At 39.3% G+C, this 20,334-nt stretch overlaps 1 protein-coding gene across 1 annotated transcript in view; it reads right to left on the reverse strand.

Annotated features, from left to right (window-relative positions):
* Nucleotides 1-15,662: 15,662 nt before the first annotated feature.
* Nucleotides 15,663-20,334, reverse strand: part of znf438 (zinc finger protein 438) — a 68,176-nt gene continuing 63,504 nt past the window's right edge. The window contains exons 3-4 of the mRNA XM_037544378.1: nt 18,607-20,221; nt 15,663-17,352 (exon numbers count right to left, since the gene is read on the reverse strand). Coding sequence (XP_037400275.1) covers nt 16,767-17,352; nt 18,607-20,221 — 2,201 coding nt within the window. The 3' untranslated portion in view covers nt 15,663-16,766. The remainder of the gene's footprint in view (nt 17,353-18,606; nt 20,222-20,334) is intronic.

A 20,334-nucleotide genomic window follows, 5' to 3' on the forward strand; every position in this document is an offset into this window, starting at 1 on the left:
CCATATACAACAGGCTTTCCATTATAGAGAAGAATCATTTAAAATGCAAAGAACTATTTTTATTTATAGAACTTTTTTCTTTATGTGATTGAAGTCAACATGAATAAGAAATCATAATGCAGTTTTCCATGAAATACTCCTGAGTGGAACACAGTATCAGGGAGGGTCCCTGAGCCAGTTGAGCATTTCTCCTTGATCATAGGAGGGTGTGGTGGGAGGAGGAGGTGAAACATGGCACTATTGCTTAATATTTTGTTTCTGTCTGATGGAAAAACAAGAATTCTGTGTTGATGTATGATGAATTGTGCTTAATATGGACAGGGATAAGTAAAAATTTTGATTGCATGTTGACTTTAAATATTGTGGGTGCAGCTTTTCTGAAGGAAACATGAATCTTGGGCCTTGATAAAAGCTTGTAGTTCCCATCAACAGAAATGCACACACCACGACCTGCAGCATCTCTGGGTGCCAGCATTATGACAGCAATAATACAGCCACCAAAAATCGACATTTTGTGAGAGTGGTTTTTGTAACCACATCCCATTTTCATGGCTTTTCTTAGTGATCTCATTATGCAGTTGTTTCCAAAGCTGTTAAAATATAGACCAAAACTGTTAAGAAGAGGCATTTGCTTGGCTTGCATGTGATACAGGCAGTCTTCAACTGCAATATCACAGAGTTAGATTGTCTAGTGGCTTCATGGCCTTATTACAGCTCACAGGAAATTTCACATGCCTAAATAAGTCATCGCCTAAACTTTCCAGCATTCGTAGAGATGGGTCATTACCAAACCTAAGTAGGCTCTAGAGTATGAATGAAGTTATGGCATGATGGTTTCCCCAGAGATCAAGATGGTTATCTGCAGCCTATTTACCCTATATGTATAATAAATGATAAATCATACCGTGCCTACACTGTCAGAAATAGGTCCGTTGCAGTTCCATTTTTTGTTCATCAAGTTACAAACAATGCAAATGTGACCTCAAAAGGGACAATAGTGGTTTGAAGGTCCAACTGTGCACCTTAAATAAGTTTTTCCCAGTGGAAAATGCATACATATTTGTACCTTTTCATAACCTAATGTTGCAAAACAGAACAATAAAATAAAAAGCCTAGAGACGAGATGGGGTGTGTGAAATCAATACAATTTAGAAAATATAACTTGAACAGATTAGGGTACAGTTATGTTCTCTGACTAAAACGTATTGAAATGTACCCCAGTGACAGTTCCATACAGTTTTTCTGAGAGTGTATTGATTCTCCCCATCAGTTCATTTGGGCTGAGCTACATTACAAATTTTTGATTTTTATCTTAGTCTACTGAGTTAATTATACAATTTAATGGACTGTACAAACAAACAGTTGCTCAAATATTGTTCACCACCTTGCTACTTTCTTTACTTATTATTCCATTTTCTGGCACTTCTGGTATCTCATCATTGTTCCTCTTAGCAAAGACTCTGAGAAAAGCAAAAACCTGCATGTGATGATCTCCACTACAGATAATCCACCATGCAGATGAAAGACTGTGTGCACGGTGTGTCTAAGTGTATCACAAGACTCCTGGAAGGGTGTTTGCCTCATTTAATTTCCTTCCTTTAGATGCATTTTGAAGATAATGTAACTACAGTGCTTATAGTGCTGTAATAAACTAACCTAAAATCATGATTTTGAAACCATACAAAATGTGCGTTTAGTATACATCAGAGTTGCCATGGTAACACAGAATTATTAATTATCATTGCTATTATTATTATAATAACAGCCCACCAAATCACTAGTTGTGAACCCCTCCTACATTTCCTATGTACATTTAAATGCATATTCCTGCTTCAAGCCTTACTTTATTAAAACACTGCACACTCAAAAAGACATTTCTTTATAAATAAATGCACATTTCTACTGTAAATGAGCAATGTATTTAAGGGATAAGCAGAGGCTGGATTCTTATGGTTTGTGCTCCACTTGGTGTATCTGTGGTAATCATCATGCGAGTATACTGTGTAACTGGGCCTTAACACTAACCATAGTAATGTCACTAATATTTTGCTGAAATGGTCAAATATTGTTAAGAGATTACATAATATGATGACACAAAGTATAATGAAATTACATGACAATGTGTGACATAACATGTCTTTAACATCTTAAAGGATCAATGTTGTGGCGGCACTGTGCTGTGTTTAAACTCTACGACATCATCAATTTTCAAATTCCATGTTTAATGACAAAAGCTGAGCTTTCCATATATTTACCTATGAAATCCCACAACAGGTTTACACCGAATTTGCATTGTAATCTGTTCTGACTGTCTATTAGACCAAGCGAAGTTCAGTGACCAATTGGTAGCCAATCAGAAAATAAAATACATCCAACACATTCAGTCAACACAAGAGATTTAGCTTTAGAGACCTTCCACATTTCAAAACATGAATACTGACAGAGTTAGCATGTTGCAACATGCTAGTGGATCCAGCGCAACTTCTGAAAGGTGTCTAAACATTTGACTTCAGACTTTAAAAACTACTGAAGTGCAAAAAAACTACAAATGCTGTTTGAGGGCAGAAGATGACAGAGACAATTGAAAAATGTCAGGAAAGTGATGTGGCTCTGGACAGCAGTACACATCACCAGTAAAAGCATGAACTAAGAACGCCCACTGACAGTGCTGAGGAAAATGACCACAGAACTGTACATATAGTGATTTTTAGAAGTTCATAACTCCATTTCCAGGTTTTTTTTTTTTGCCTTTGCATTTTAGTTTGTATTTAACATTTAATATTTACAGGCAAAATACCACAGATGCAATTTTTGTAGTTTTTTTTGCATTTTTTTGAGTGTTGGTAGAGAAGTACAGAGAAGGTCAGAAGGAGCTACATTGTGTCTTTGTGGATCTAGAGAAGGCATATGATAGGGTGCCAAGAGAGGAACTGTGGTACTGTATGAGGAAGTCAGGTGTAGCTGAAAAGTATGTTAGGGTGGTGCAGGACATGTATGAGGATAGTGAGACAGTGGTGAGGTGTGCAGTTGGAGTGACAAATGGTTTCAAGGTGAAGGTAGGGTTACATCAGGGATCAGCTTTGAGCCCCTTCTTGTTTGCAATGGTGATGGACAGTTTGACAGATGAGGTCAGGCAGGAGGCTCCATGGACCATGATGTTTGCAGATGACATTGTAATCTGTGGTGAGAGTATGTGGAAGAGAATCTGGAGAGGTGGAGGTTTGCACTGGAGAGGAGAAGACGGAACTTGTAGAGACAAGACGGAATACATGTGTGTGAATGAGAGGGAGGCAGGTGGAAAGGTGAAGATGCAAGGAGTAGAGGTTGTAAAGGTGGATGACTTCAAATATCTTGGGTCAACCACCCAGAGCAATGGAAAGTGTAGAAAAGAGGTGAAGAAGAGGGTGCAGGCAGGATGGAGTGGGTGGAGACAGGTGTCAGGGCTGATGTATGACAGAAGGATAGCAGCAAGAGTGAAAGGGAAGGTTTACAAGACAGTAGTGCGTCCTGCTATGGTGTATGGTTTGGAGACTGTGGCTCTGTCTAAAAGACAGGAGGCTGTGCTGGAGGTGGCGGAGATGAAGATGCTGAGATTTTCGTTGGGAGTGACAAGGATGGACAAGATTAGAAGATGAGCAAATCAGAGGGACAGTGAAGGTGGAGCAGTTTGGAGATAAAGCCAGAGAGGCCAGGGTGAGATGGTTTGGACATGTGTTGAGGAGGAATAGTGGATATATTGGTCAAAGAATGTTGGAGATGGAGCTGCCGGGTAGGAGAAGAGGTAGACCTCAGAGAAGGTTCATGGATGTAGTGGAGATGGTTGATGTAAAAGTAGAGGAGGCAGTGGATAGGGCAAGAGGGAGGCAGATGATCTGCTGTGGCGACCCCTAAAGCGGAAAGCGGAGTTTGTGCTGAATCAGATGATTTAAAACATGTAGATGCTGTACTGTACCTATTTCTAGGTTTTATCCTTAAAAGGTTAAAAAGGCACATCCAGCATTGCATTAGCTTCTTAGTTGCTGTGTACCTTACAGTTTCTTGCTGTCACTAGCAGTACTTTGTTCTCAATACATTTTCAACAGACTGATTGAACACTGAATATGCGTAGGTATGTTTTAGGAAAGCAGACGTATTTCAAATGTGCATTTCCGTCTCTCTCTGCCTCATTAGGTTCATTCTACAGGGTTTGATTAAATATTTAAAGTGTGTAGCACTTTCTCTGGCATCAGGTGTAAGCCGCTCCTGTAATCTCAGATAACACACCATAATTACACTGCAGTTGCTGGGTGTGTGCGTACACTGGCTCAGAAATATGAGCATACTAAACCCTGTAATTCATGTGAATTCTACCGTCCCACTCTCTCTTACTGCGAGACACACACACACAGGAAGAAGCTTTCTCTTTCCTAATCTTTTGCACCACTCTTCTCTCGGAGATATACTAAAATGTACTCAAGTCAAATGCTAAATAAACACTGTTGATGTCTGTTGATATTATTGATATGAGGATACTGGCTGCACTTTTAAAAAATAGTTCATTATGTTGTTTTTGACCTTTTAATTTTCCATTTAAACTCCGTATTATACTTTTTTTTTAACTTATCATTTTAAAATGGACCCCATCTTCTCATACACTCACCCCATATACTACCTACACACTATAAACGGTTTCAAAATGAAAGCAGAGAATTATTTTTCCTCCGAGGCATCAGCGGACTGCAGATTAGAAAGCCTTTGTCAATGATATACCCACAAACAAAACAAAATTAATATCATTTTGACCTATCATTTTAGTAACTAGTCTAGGACTAAACTATTCATTGTGCTCTTGGTTATTATCATGCGTTTTGGCTTTCTCTGTCAATTAAACCTGTGCCTCACTTTCCTAAAGGAGGTGTCCCATTCATGACCATGTGAAACACGGTCATGGCAAGTTTATGGTATTTTAGATCTAATTTTGCCTGTATTCTCTTTCTCAGTAAATTAACAACATGCATACTTCCCTTCAGACTTGCTAAAATATTGTGTCAAAACAAAATAGTCTTAATTTAATTCACAGATTTAGGTATCTAAGTTGTGTATAGTCTTAAATAAAACATTCCTAATTTAGGAATCCTATTTACATGGGGGTGCTTTTTTCCTTACCCAGGACCGCTTGCTCTGTGAGTTTGGTACAAGTGTGAAAGCTGTTTTTGAGCTATTTTTGGAAGAGGTTCAGAGAACTGATCTCAGGTCCTCCTGAAACCGGTGGTCTATGGTTTGTTTTTAACAAACTCTGGTATGGTCCTCTTTGCATGTGGAAACTCTCTGCTCCTGGTGCGGAAGGTGGGACTGTGTGATTGGTTCATTTTGTGACATGACAGCTTTGACTTATGTTACTTCCCGTTTCAAATTTTATGACAGAAGTGAAATGCTATATATCTACAAAGTGCTGTTTCTCATTGCTTGAGTGTATCCAAGGAAAACAATACAAAGCAACAAACAGATAAAGCTAAAAAAATAAATGACATATGGAACTGCACAATGGATCCACAGGTCAGATGGAATTTTTCCTAGGTTGGATTTTTACCCTATTTTACCCAAATTAGTCACGGCCAACTTCTACCCTCTAGCTCAGGCTGTAAAATGCTACAAAACTGGAAAGACCCTCAATTTGAATTGCACTGAATGATAGAATAAAAATAAACAAGGCCATTCTTCCCAACCAGAGAGCAGCACCTTGAACAGAGGCAGAAGACAGCATGGCCAGTTACGTTCTCTGGGACTCCTAACCGTGGACAGCTACATGACATCATCGAGATTAGAACTAGCGATCTCCTGATAATAGAGCAATACTTCCAACAGATGCATCACTCTGGGGCCTGGAGACAGAGTTTTGTCCTGACAGTGATATGTTACAGAATAGATGATTCCATAACCAGGCTGTGGTTTAATTTGCTAGCTGTTAAACTGAGGCTGCCCAGCTGAGTTTCTATTACACTGCAGAGTTCCCATCTAAACACAGGCTTCCAGGAGAGGCTCCTTATTATTAGAGCCATTGTGTTATACTGGAGCTGGAAATGAGCTCTGTAGGGCACTAGATCTCTAGCTGTGTGTCTGCGCACTCCTGAGCAACATCTGATCACTCTGCTAATAAAGACTAAAACCACTAAAAGTTGGTCAATCATGTTATGGTTCTGCATGGTCTTCAAGACTGGAAAATAAGATCATCATAATATTCATGTCCCAATAAGAGACAAACTCATGATGGAAGAAAGAAAGAGTCATGGGGGAAAAAGAGAGATGCTAGAGTTCCTAGTTAAACAGCTATGAGAATTTTTGCCCAATCCTTCAGAGCTAAATTACTGAATCCAGATCTGCCTCTAGCACATCTGCTCTTCTCTTGCGTAATTTCATATTTTCATTTTGCTTTGAAAGCAATGGAAGTACCTGAAAATGAGGAGAATAACTGAAAATGTGCTGCAAGAAGCATTCAAGTCATTGTTCAGTGATGGTGCCTGTGCTTTTAACTGGAGAACAAGAAAGAAAAAAGCTTGTTCTCCTCAGAGGCATATAGATTCTCTCTTTCCCTCTCTCTCTCTCTCTCTCTGACACACACCTGCAGTAAAACTCAATATGGCTCTTGAGATGGACGGCTGTCTTTGGCAGGCGCAGTTACTTGGCGTACCTTGTTGCCCGCAGTGATGGACCTTTTTCACCACCATGCTCAGTCCAACAAAGCTGGAGAACATTACACTGCACATTAGCTCAGTGCAATAGGTCAAATTCTCTGAGCTCTTTTCCCTCAAACACTCATACACACTTTCAGTGTGCTAAGTTCCAAGACATTAGACTTGGAGATACCACTGCTGTGTCAGGTAAAAAGAATATTTATCATTTCAATTGTTTCCTTTGGGCATTTTCAGCTCTCTCACTCAAGGTGAGTTAGAGTACAAAGGTAATCACAACTCAAGATATGCTGTACTGACTGCACAAAATAAAATTAAAATATGCCCAAGCCTCCTAATACATCTTTATGGTTATGCCTTAATATTTTAAAGTATTTAAAAACTTTATGAACTACTTGATTATTTAGAGTTACACTATATTTCCAAAAGTATTCACTCACCCATCCAAAACACTGAATTCAGGTGTTTCAATCAATTCCATGGCCACAGGTGCATAAAACCAAGCACCTAGGCCTGCACACTGCTTCTACAAACATTTATGAAAGAATGGGTCGCTCTCAGGAGCTCAGTGAATTCCAGTGTGGTACCATACACTAAACTAAACTTTACATGCACAGACAATGTGATATCATAACTGTTGTAATGCTGAGTTAGCAGCTGTAAGGTTTAATTTTACACTTATATAAACTGAAACATGTTATAATAAAAATGGGGGAAGTTGGCTTTTCAAATGCTTTCATCGCTGTTTTAAGCAAGGTCAAATGAGCAAGCAAGTGCAAAATATAGTTTTTTTCAGCTACTGCTTTGCATATTTAACCTTTAGACATTTTATTTTGCGCTGACTATCAAACAGGATTGCTTAGTGTGAGTCATCAGAAGATGGAGTTTTTGCTTGCCCTGGTTTATTGCGTGTAGGTTTTTCAGTCAGAGGACACACCAGTGGTACAAGCTTGTTGTATGTCTTTTGGTTAGTTTCGGGTGTTTAAAAATCAGTTCATATTCGTTCACTGTGACCTCCATGCTAGCCCTGCATTCATATTCACCACTGCTGAATCACATTACAGTTGACCGTATAATGCGCTATTTAGGAGTATCAAAATGAGTTAAGATAAATCTGAGGGTTGCAATTCACCTGCATCAATTATGGAATATGATAAGCAATTATTTTATATTTTAATATAAATTATACTAAATCATACTACATTAAAACATACTACACATACACAGTTTTGGAACTTGTGTAGAAGCATGTACAAAACAGTGGGGCATGCTGATTGGTAAGTGGGGCTTTCCCTCTATATCACACTCCAATGCAAGGCCTGCTAGTGCCTCATATCTAACCTCAGGATCTAGAACCTGTGACAGCTACAGTAATGCTCAACAAATAAATCTCTTATAGCCCCCATATACAACTATTACCCCCATTCTACACCTTTAACCACTCTCCATTTATTTCCTCTCCATCTGTGTAGATTTGTCAGCTTCACTGCTCACCCTCTAAAAGCAGTGCAAAGGAAGAGCATCTCTCCTAGGCTGTGACAGGAGGACTAGGGGAGCTGCCAAGCCTGAAAAAATGTGACTCATCGAAACGACAGAGAGAGAGAGAGAGAGAGAGAGAGAGAGAGAGAGAGAGAGAGAGAGAGAGAGAGAGAGAGAGAGAGAGAGAGAGAGAGGGAGAGAGAGAGAGAGAGAGAGGGAGGGAGAGAGAGAGAGAGGGAGAGAGAGAGAGAGAGAGAGAGAGAGAGAGAGAAACAAAATAGATGAATGTAATTGATTGTGACCACTGAGGTAGGATCCAGGTCTTCCCCAGGGGGGACAGTCACAGCAGGACGCCCATCCAGAGCCGGCCTGTCTGGGGGAAGGGCTCTCAGGAGAGATGTAGGGGAGGGGGAGATGTACATGAAGGTGATAACGATGGAATGGCTTTCTTAATTGCTAATTGTGAACCTTCATTCGTCTTTGAGATTGGAGGGAACAGGAAAGAATGAATGAATATTAATTGGTGCTGTGTTACTTATGTTGAAGAAGAGCAATGGAAGAAAGACTAGTAGATGAAATGAGTGGAGAAAGTGGAATCAGGAAATAAAGCATCATGCACCCATAATTTAATGCAACACAGGCCTACACTCAGTTAGGTTTAGAGAATTGACATTATATATATATATATATATATATATATATATATATACATACATATGCTTTGCCCACAAATTAATTCCCTTTCCTGGCAACGGTCACTACGCTAGATAAACTTTACAGAATGTTAGCAAAAGATCCCATTTTTAAAATTTTTGTTTGTTTATTTATTTATATTTTTACAATATGTACGGTATTAGCAATGGACTGCTAAAATGTTTGCTACCACACTGAATTATGTTGCAGCTAATTGAAAATTAGAAAGTTGTAAATGAAAATGAATTAAAGGGGATTGTGCTGCTGATTTGAAAAGCTTGACCAACCTCACAGCAGTTCCTAAAAAGGAACACATTTGTGGGTGGAGCATGGATAGGTCAGTCTCTAAGGTGTCTTTGGTGATTACCATGCTGTATGTGCAAGAGCTTGGCTGCACTTGCATTGACTAAAGTAAATATCCTGCTTCTAGGCCCCATGACAAAGGAGTTAAAATAGCTATTTGGTATATTAAAAATTAACAGATTATATAGAAAGTGAAATCTTTTCAATACCTCCTTCCTCTCTGAGATATAAAAATGTAAATTAGGGATTCAAAATGAACCTTTGCTATGCCTCAGTGAACACCATGTAAGAATGCAGTGCATATACTCTGAAGTGGAAATGCGTTATTGTGTCCTGATGTTTGCGTATGCAGGCATATAGGACTGTTGAGAATGCATAGAGCATAGACATAAAAACAGAATAGTGAAGTCTCCTAGAAGGCCTGTAGTATGTCATTAGCCTTATTTGTGAGATGAGAGAGGAGGAGGTGGGCTGGCTGAATGTAGGTTACCACTCAGGCAGACCTAATTCTCCAGGGACATGCGTTATCATGCTGCTATCCAGAACTTCCCCAGAGAGGAGGACCCTGGAGGCTCAAGGTAGAAAAGATGTGCCACATCCTTGTCCAGCTCAGTGCAAAACCACATCAGCTACTATACCTGGGGAGCAATGGAAAAGTCCTCCTCTCCAGAGTTGTACAGTAAATACAGATTACAAATAGTACAAACTGTAGTGGTTTCTTTTCATAAGATTGATTTAGTCTGCAGGACAAGCATAAGTGAAGGACTTAAAGGGGAACAGTTTATCTGAGGTGTTAGAAAGTAACCTTGGGAAAATGAACAGGGTCAGTCAGTCAGCAAGCTATGACTCCTCAATTGGATTTAGAGAAGGACGAGGCAGAGTTTGGGGTGGCCTGAGAAACTACCGAAGCACTTGCAGAGCACATTCACTCAAGAGAGCACTTTCAACTGATGATCACGTTTTTCTTGGTGACAATTATTTGCCATAATTTGCGCCCTTGCTCAAGTGTCAGGAAACTTCCTAGTTCGCCTGTATGGACACACCAGCCCAGGACAGCTTTTACAGATTGGTGAGAGGAGACCCTGTCAAGAGCTTTCCTCTGTGTTACTTTATGAACTGAAGACACAGCTACTCCACCACTATATCATACCACAAAGAAACAAGGGAAACTTGAATACATCATCAGTAGCTGAGCTATTAAACTAGATAAGAGAAGCAACAAACATATCAGGATAAGCTTTCCTAAACAACCTAGCCTAAAAGATTTTAAACGGTGACAGTAAATGATGCACCAATTTAAACATGTAAATTCATCTTATTAGAGAATTAGAGTTTTCACTTCTGTTAATAGTTTTTGAAGCTATAAATTTGAGAATAGTAGAGAGATGCTCTACAACCAACCGTTTCCGTCTGTGGTGTGTTTTAGGTCAGAGGTTGTGTGCGTGTGCGTATGTGGACGGAGGCGTACTGGGCAGATGGTTGCTGTCCCTCTGGGCGGTCTACAGAAGACCCAGTGGAGCACAGTGAGTCTATGCCATCTGGACCACCAAGCTCACGGGAAAGAGCACAGGGGGAGCAAAGGAAATGACATTGAAGGCTACAGCTACATACACGCATACGTACATACATACAGGTAAAATTATAATCATTTGCACATGTAGTGTCTATGTAGCCCTTCCTTTTTATCTGGTCACTGTTGGACATGATTAAGCATGTCCTCAAACTTCTGCCACACTAGGCAGAGATGCGTTTTCCCACTGAGAGAAATAAAAAGGTAGAACAAGGTAAAAACCTCACTAAAAATCAACTCTTGACATGCAGAAATTCTGTGAAAATGACAAAAAAGTAATTAACGGACCTTTTACAATCCATGGGGGACTTTGAATGCTTAACATTTTGAGAGAGTAATTGGTTTTTAACAGGTACTATGACAAATTGTGAAAGCTACTTAAATTGTCAAAATAAGGTTGTGTGTTGGAGTAGATCTTCCTAATCTTTACAAATGCCACAATAACTTCCCTGAATATATTTTAAAAAATGGTCATTTTTCTCTATTATCAGTGCTATTTCTCTAGTTGCAGGATTGCTGGCTATTTTAACATTTACCATGTGGCTTAATCTGTAATATCTGATCTGATTCTTACATTATTTTGTTACATACCCGTCTATGGTCTTAGTTGTTGTATTGTTTTTAATCATGCTAATAGGGACATGGATTGAGACAACTTGGCAGAAGTGGCACCAAACATCAGCTCTCATTTCGCAGTTATTGCAATGTGTTCAAAGGATGAGTTGGAACATAAATTACACATAGTTGGCCTAAATCACACTGACAATGTAAGTAGGTATTTTAAGACATTTTGTTATCAGAATCATCTCCAGGAACCTGTGGTCACCTGCATTTAAGTTAATATGGGCCACAGGTTTTCCCCTGAAAGTGAACTTTAAGTGAGCTGCATCAAAAAGTCTTTAAAGCAAAAAGAAAAAAAAAAGATTTCCATACATATAAAAGTGACATCAATAACTGTAAATTAAATTTTAGACCCTAGGTTTAAAGCTACACTACGCAATTTCAGGGGATCTGGAGACCTCTCTGGTGGAAATGTGTAATTGCATGCAACATGCAAAAGAATATTTTGTACTGTTGTTTAAGCTTTGGACCCCTTCCCCAAGTGGATGAATCTTCCAATTGTGAGTGCACTGAAAGAGAATTATAAAAAATTTGTTGGACATGTCTTCCGAACATTTAAGTGAATTATCATAGGCATGAGCAGGATGTTGTTTTCTGTATTTGAGACCTAAACACCAAGGCATTATTTTTTTAATCTTGTGTGTGATATTAACATATATAACATGAAATATACAAAGTTGTTTGAAAAGCTTCCACAAGTAACAACTTCATGCCTCTGACTTCCAAAAATGTTAGCTGAAATTACAGATTTAAATATATGCCTTAAACGTTTAGCTTAAGATAAATACCTAAGATACTTCACACAAGTGGCCACTGACTCTCCAAATTAAACGCTGCATTAAAATCCTCATACAGCGGCTCTCACCTGCATGGCAGAAGCAGGAGGATTTGTGTGGAGGAGCTCATTATCAGACGTACTCACTGGTGAACAGTCTTTCATTAGTCACCATTCATCAGTGTTCATGAAGAATTCATCAACACCATCATCATTCCTTCTTTCTTTTTCTGGGTCGTTCTGAAAAAAGATAGCTGGAGGGTGAGCAAGGCCTTTTGTGTGTATTTGTGCTGAGAGTTCCACACTTTAAAATGTTCATCTCGATCAGAACAAGTTGAGAAGTGCAGTCTTTTCTTGTCTTAGTCCACTTTCTCTCTCTCTCTCTCTCTCTGTTCATTTTTACCTGTTTGTCTCCTTATATTATTTTCAACATTACTCCGTCTCTGACCTCCCACTTGTCTCTTTGCTCCTCTGCCCCATCTCTTCTGCTCTCCTCTAAAACAGGCACTCTCCTCCTCCTTTCCCTCCATCCTCTAATCCTGTTAGAGGGGTGGGCTTTGATCTCCCACGAGTGATCATGTTTCTGGTGTGAAGAGAAAGAGCGAGCGAGAGAATGAAAGAACAAGTGTCTCCATGATTAAAGAGAAATATGCATCGGCCCTCGTGTTGGTTCCCGCATTACCTTCATCCGCTCTCTTGGGTGACTGCACTATGTGAGCAGAAAGGCTAGGAACATGCACATAGCCTTTAAAACAGAAGTTTACCTGACTCAGAGGCACTGAGAAATCCAATAAAGAATGCAGCAGGGGAGCGGCTGAATATTACAACGGTGCGGGGATAGAACAATGAGTAGTTCCATAACATTATTATGATATTATCTCCATAAAATGAAACAATATTTAAAATGAATGTTTCCATTTTTACAGCATTATTTGCTCCTTATTTTCTGCTCAAGGCAGGACTGGAACAGTCTCTCCTGACCACTGTAGAGAAATCAGAACTTTCTTTCATTGCTCTTCTCTGACATGCGGAAATGCATGCAGCATATTATGAGGTAATAAATGTATATTTAGAGAGGCACATACTTGGGTGACCTATCTTGTGATCCCACCATTCTGTGTATGTGTAACCTACATATCTGGTCTTGTGAATTTCTTCTTCCAATAATAATAATAATTCCAATAATGATTCTAGAACAAGGCTAACCTCAGAATGTGACTGTATGGTCTGCATGTGAGACTTTTACTGAAGCTAAACGGAAGATTCTCGCTTCTCATTTTTGTACTCCTCTCCAACTCCTCTCACTTAAAATGTTCATAGTTTGGTAGTGCTCCTTCATTTTCAACCTTCATCTTCAGTGCATATGCAGCTTGACACAATCCCTCTGGATGACATTTGCTTCATGGGATTTTAATTTTGATTTTTGCCGTCTTGGTCATCACATATCTTAGCAGCCATTCATATCCTTAATAAGTGATGCGTTAAATGCCAAACCCTAATAGGGTTCTTTTACATCTTTCTTGGCACTAAATACAACACTAGATTGACCACACAGATTCCAATGTAATTTTTTTTCCATTTTCAAATTTGAAACTTCGACCTTGGCACCTGATTGAGTCCTTTCCAACATCAACTTATTTAGAAATGATCTTCAATGCAACCCTTTGCTCTATTGAACAGCTCATTGAACAGGCCCTGTTCCATACTTTCAGCATTCCTTTTCCTTCACAGAATGCTACTACTGCTTCTGCTATTATTACCCAAGCCAATTTAAAATCATCTTTAAGAATGTGTAGTAGACTAAATTCTACACTAAACTCATCATGTCTGTCAGTCATTCTCAGGTGACTACTTCCAAAAGGAATACACTTCACTGACTTTCCATAACCTCAGATAAACCTGTTCAATTGCCTACAATCTCCTAAGACATCTAAATCTTGAGGCCACCTATTTCCTTAGACTCTGTAGATGTTCAGTGTACACATCATGCACATACACATCATCAAGAAGTCAAAGTTCAGTTTTTTTCCCACTTAATACAGTCTCATAATCACTCATATCAAAAGCAACTGAAGGCATTATCAGCACTGCCAATTTGAGTTGTACAATAAGAGAAATTTGAAAGAAACACCGTACCTGAACCCCTTGCTCCCTAACTGCTTTCCTATATATTCAATTGATGTCTGATCTTACATAAAACTGGAAGAATTAAAGACTACAGCAAAGAAACCATCTTAGTCACTGCTTTTTTATTTTGGCACCAATCAGCTATGTGGGTTTCTCTTCACTAGTTCAGAACAAATGCAAAGCCCAGTCAGAGCTGTGTTAGGCTAAAGCCACATACAACAGGCTTAAGCAACTTTCACAGTGGACAATAGGACATGATCTTCAGTACCAAGTAAATGATCACATGTGTTTTAAGACACATTCTTGTCACTTTTAGACACAATGAACAGCTTTTGTGTACATTCTCACAATTCTGTTAAAACATGCCTTTTAGACTCTAGAAAAAGCATGTAATTCTAATCATAATGGACTATTTATTTCATTAAACAGGTAAAACTAAGATTTCAGTTTAGCTTTTTTGGGGGTGGGGGGTGGGGGTGGGGTGTACCACAGGCAAGATCCATTATTAAATTTAAAAAAAAAAAAAAAAAAAAAAAGTGGATGAGCTCTTTAAGACATTAAAAAAAATGTATGCAGCATTACATAAGCTCAAAAATCTCAATCTAAATTCCAGATTGTCAGTCAATAAACGGTAACACTTTATTTTAAGGCTACCTACATAGGGACTTCATGACACTTAGGTAAGCAATGAATTATGCATTTAAAAGGCAATATTTCATTATTTCAATATGCCATGTGTGCGCATAAGCACCGATTTCACATAAATTGTTACTCAAACAGTCTGAAAACTGCCTGAAGGGTACCTTTGAGATCTTTGTATATTTGTAGTGTCCCTTCAAGAACAATTTCTGGTGAAAAACTGATGACCCAGACAGTTTTCTATAGTACAAAAAGCCTAGTCATGGACAACAATACACTATCAACGGGCTTTTTCAACTCACTGAAAAGCCTTTAAAGTGAAGGGCTTGACATGATCTGTGTCCAGAAAATGTGGCCCACAAGTTTAGTCAGAAGCAAAGAGGGGCTTACATTACACAAAACGGGCTGCAAGTACACTGATGACATTTCTAATGTTACACCTTTTTAAATATTTAAAATGATTCTCTATTTGAAATATAACAGCAGCATGGTGACCGTCATCTTCTATGCAAAGATATATATTCTCATTTTATCTATGTGTATATATGTAAAGAGAGAAATATAATCTATCTATTTTATATATAACATTTGGTAGGATTCTGAAACATTCAAGGTACATTCAGTTACCCTGTTAGACTTTCTTATGAATTGAAACACAAGACTATTTCAATAAATTTAAGCATTTCACTAGGAAAAATGTTTTCCAAGCCAAAACACAACAAATGTACACTTATAACACTTTTGTCTACACGTGCACACACAAAACCATGTGTTTGTGTTGCCTTAGAACTGAAATTGTACATAATTTTTTTTTTTTTTTTTTTTTTTTAATATCTCTTAGTGTGTCATCCTTAACTGAAATAAGCACCTCTGAGAATTTCACTAACCAAGTCCTCTTTACTGCAGAGGTGGCAGCACTGAATGAGTCTGGATGACGGTCAGAGAGTCTCCCTATAAACATGCATTGATCTGTGAAGTGGCAAACCAGCATTATATCAGCACCTTTTTGCAATCACTGCAATTTAGTGTGCAGAGTATTTTGAAGATACTTGATTTAAGCAGATATTTAATTTATGGATAAATTACTAGCAAATCCTGATCAAAATGGTTAAACGAATAGTCATATGCAAAAGTTTGGGCACCCCTGGTCATATTACATTTTGCTAAGGTCCTAAGAGAAAAGAAGTTACAGAACAAACTTCTGCACATTTAAATGCACAATTACTGTTTGAAAACAAAATGTGGGCTACGCAAAAGTTAGGACACTGTATATTTTGTTTTGTTTTTCTCCAACATGTTAAACTCAGCAAAAAAAGCAAAAATTGCAGAACATTGTATACTTAAAGATTGCAAATATGTTTCTGTGTCAAAATCTGAGTACACTTGCTCAAATTAGAGGTTTTGATTTTCTAAGCAAAATCATCAAAACAATTAATTTGACCAGGGGTATTCAAATCTTTTTACACAACTGTATATGGATTACAGGTATTCACTCCTCATCAGCCCTGTTAACAGTTTTGGTTATACTACTCATTTAGTGGTGAGTCTTCACTGAAAACTCAACATAGTCCAGAAAATTGGCAGGCTAAGCAATCAGTACAATGCAAAGGTTCAAAACAGCTATCCTCATATACTCATTCTGAATCCAATGTCCAATCCTATGTTCAATACAATGAGGCAAAGAAAAAAAAAAGTCCAAAATTGAGAAGTCTTAACTTATACTTTAAAAAACAGGAAACATAAATTAAAGGGAGTATATAAAAAACATCAATATCAAAATAGAACAGCGCAAAAAGCAAAAATAATATGAAAATCTATATCACTGATGATTTTTTGTTTATTTTTCTGTGCTGCCACTTAAACTCCTGGAGAACTTGCTTAAATACCTTACTTAGGATGTTACTTTGGGCTGTGAGTAGGTATCATCTCCCCTTGAGTCCAGTACTTCCCACAGCATGACTGGGTTTTCACAGTTGTGACGTCCCCTCCAGTGCTCCAGAATGTCCTGCTTCCTGTCCAAAACCTCAGTGCACAGGATGCAATTAAACCGTGATCCCGCTCTAAGGGTCACATTCTTAGCTGAGCCCCCAGAACTGTGTTCTTTACCTTCTTTCTCCTGTTCCTGCTCTTCCTTTTTGCTCTCTCTAGCCCCCTGGTGGTGGGAGTGCAGGTGACGCTTGAGCTTAGAGAACGAAAAAAACTCTTCATCACAGTTTCCACAGCGCACCAGGTTGCGCCGCTCGTTTAGCTGCCTCCAGTAGTGGGCCGCATGCTTGACCAGCTCGTCTTCAGCCTCGCGACCCCCGTGCATGGCACCCTCCTTCAGACGTACCTGCACTTCCTCGCCGTGCACATACAGAAGGTGTAACTTCATGTCGGCAAAGGTGGGAGTGATGGCCTGGCAGCGGCCACATTTGATCTGCAGTTCCACTGGGTCCACATGCTGCTCTGAAGCCTGGTCATCAGAATCTGTACACCTGAAGTCCATCAGAACAAGAAAATATCTCTGTGTAATATAAGCTGATCACTTTACCTTGTACCTACACTCACTGGTCATTTTACCAGATACACCTACCACATAGGTGCAATGTGTAAATGTTGACTAACTGAAACCCATTTGTTGGTACAGTTGTAGTCTGTTAGTGTGCTAGTTACACACTACTTCTCAGTGAGAAGAAGCTGCCTTGTTGTGGTTGTTTTTTTTAAAACATGTGAATATACAGTACTGTGCAAAAGCAGAGGGCATTCAATTTAATTTTCAGTCAAAATAGCCCTTAAAACAGGTTATTAATTTTTCATCACTCTGAAAAAAGTAGGTAACATGGACTTAATATAAAGCCGGCCGTGTGTGTGTGTGTGTGTGTGCGTATAAATTTTCCTCTTTTTTTTTATCCTTTTCTCATTAACACCTTCTTGGTAGCTACACAATCTTTCAGACCTTGTTTTCTTGTTGAGTCTTCTTGAAGTGGAAGAATGAACAGAAAAATTCTTGCTTTTTTTCATATCTAAAGTAAGAGTAGAGCTTGATTTTCTCCTATCGATCAAAAAGAACATTTTTAAGTACTGTTTATCTGATTATAGTATTGGTGGTTTGCCAGGTTTTGCATGGCTAAGAGTTCCATTTTTTTTTTTGTATCTTTAAATAATTTTTTGAAAATTTCAAAGATTTTGAAAACTCCTGTTTTTTTCCCACCAACTTTTTTTTTTTACTTTACCTTTTCTTATGCAAATGGATCATGATACACAATTATTATATAATAATCTCCTAAAAATACTTTAAGAAACTGAATTATTGAAGGATAATCTCTGAACATGAGCTTTCATCCAATCACTCAGTGATGGACTAGAATGTATATGATCTCAGAAATCTTGTAGTGTGAATAGTCATGACCCTGTGAGACTGACATAATAATTATGCATGGCAGATGGGTTAAAGTCAGTAATCATACACCTACAAAGTCTACTTACATGGTAGGTGTTCTTGAATGAGTGTGGATACAAGATAGTTATACCTAATGAACTTCAGAGCATAGGAAGCTACATATGAAACCACATTTCGGCATTAGAAAAGTAATTTACATTGTGAGGTATCTTGGCGTTTGCAGTATCATCATGTGTCTCTGAGGAATTTTGTAATATTATTATATTATGCAAAGTATCTGTCCTAAGAAAGAGGCCAGATATTTAACTTTTCTTTGGCTTGAATATATTTCTGCATATTTGTTACTTACCCCTCTATGGGCGTGTTCTCCTCATGCTGACTGATGGATGGTTCCACAGTGAGTATAACCTTGTGCACTTCTCTAAGGTGGCTGAAGTAGACACCAACATAGCCAAATGCCTTCTCACAGAATTCACAGCAGAGGCTCTTCCTAGGCCTCCCCTCAGCATGGTGCAGCTTCATGTGTGTGCTGAGGCTACCTGAGTGAGCATAGGCCTTCCTGCACACGGGACAACCATACGGTCTCAGGTTATTGTGGCTGTTTAAATGACTCTGTAGGTGATGCTTAAACTGGAAACACCTACTGCAAGTCGGACATCGGTGGAGTGCATGTGGGCGGCTGTTCATAGATCTGGTGCCACTTCCAGCTTTGGCCACAGACTGCTGGCCAGGGGTTTGAATGGACACCAAGCTTGGTCGGGCAGCAATCAAGGGTTTTCCTGACATCTGCTGCCTCAGGATGAGCTCCTGGTCTACGCTCTCAGAGGTTGAGAGAGACGGTAGAGGTACAAGTTGAGGAACAGTGGTTTCCATCACTAAAATAGGCTTTGGACGAATGCTGCGATACTTTTTTGAAATGTCCACCACCCTGGCCTGGGGGGAAGCAGACTGGGTTCCAGGTGGTGGTTTTTCTGGAACTCTCCTGCAAAAAAATGACAGAGATCTTTTCTTCCTTGCCTCAAAGGCCACAACATCCTCCGTGGTTTTCCTCTTCCTCCCCCGCCTTTTGTCTGGAGTTTTCTTGCAAAGGGAGGCATCTGAACCTTGGCTGAGACAGTTACTTCTGCTGCCATTGTCCATGGTCTTGCCTTTGATGTCTGGGGGGCATTTCAGGCTGTTTTTAAGCTGAATTGAGGAGCTCTTCTTTGGGGACTGGCTATTGGCAAGGCCAGTAGATGGCAAGAGGGAGTTCTTCACCTTAGCATAAGGCAGGATTGGGAGCTTACCCTTGGGGGGAGAGGGAATGATCTGTACAGCTTTGCTGAAGATGGTGGGGGAGAGGACCGTAATAGCACTCGCAGCAGAGACTGCACGTTCTGCCTGGGCTTTTACTGGTGAGCTCTTACTGACAGGAGCAATAAGTGTAGCTGTGGAAGCTCTAGTGGGATAGCTGAGGTTGCTGAGAGAATCCACATTTCTTTCAACAGGTTTCTCTGTCTGTGGTCCTTGGTAGAGGATGGCATTGTCTGGGAACAAGACTTTAGACTGAGCAGCAGAGTCTGTCTTAACCTGTTCAGATGACTGTTCTGGACTCTCAACTTTCACTTTCACTGTAGATGACTTTGCAGTCTGAGTCGTTCTACTGGATTTTTCTGGGGTTCTCTTACTTCTAATCGGCTGGTATCTAGGAATAGGAAGTTTTAGGTTCTTCTGGATTTGATGTTGTGGTGGTGTCTGAGGTAAGGCCACCAATGAGAAAGTACCCCCTTGTCCAGCCACCTGCATCAGGGCATATTTCTGAGCAGGTACTAGGATGGATTTAGGGCTTATGGCTGTCGAAGGCTCTGGAAGGGTAGTAGGTGGTTGACAAGACAGCACTGCAGAAGATGAACCCACTGTTGGGGCTTTAGGTGCAATGCAACGAAACTGAAGAGTCTTCATCTGTGCCATGGGACGGGGATCACCTGTCAAAAGATCATCAAATTTACTGTCACTGTCATGTAACAGGTCATATGATGACCTAAAAATGAAACAAATCAAGGAAAGAGACAAAAAGGGATGTACTGAAATTTTGGTT

The sequence above is a fragment of the Pygocentrus nattereri genome, chromosome 13 (assembly GCF_015220715.1).
Source record: "Pygocentrus nattereri isolate fPygNat1 chromosome 13, fPygNat1.pri, whole genome shotgun sequence".
Lineage (NCBI taxonomy): Eukaryota > Metazoa > Chordata > Actinopteri > Characiformes > Serrasalmidae > Pygocentrus > Pygocentrus nattereri.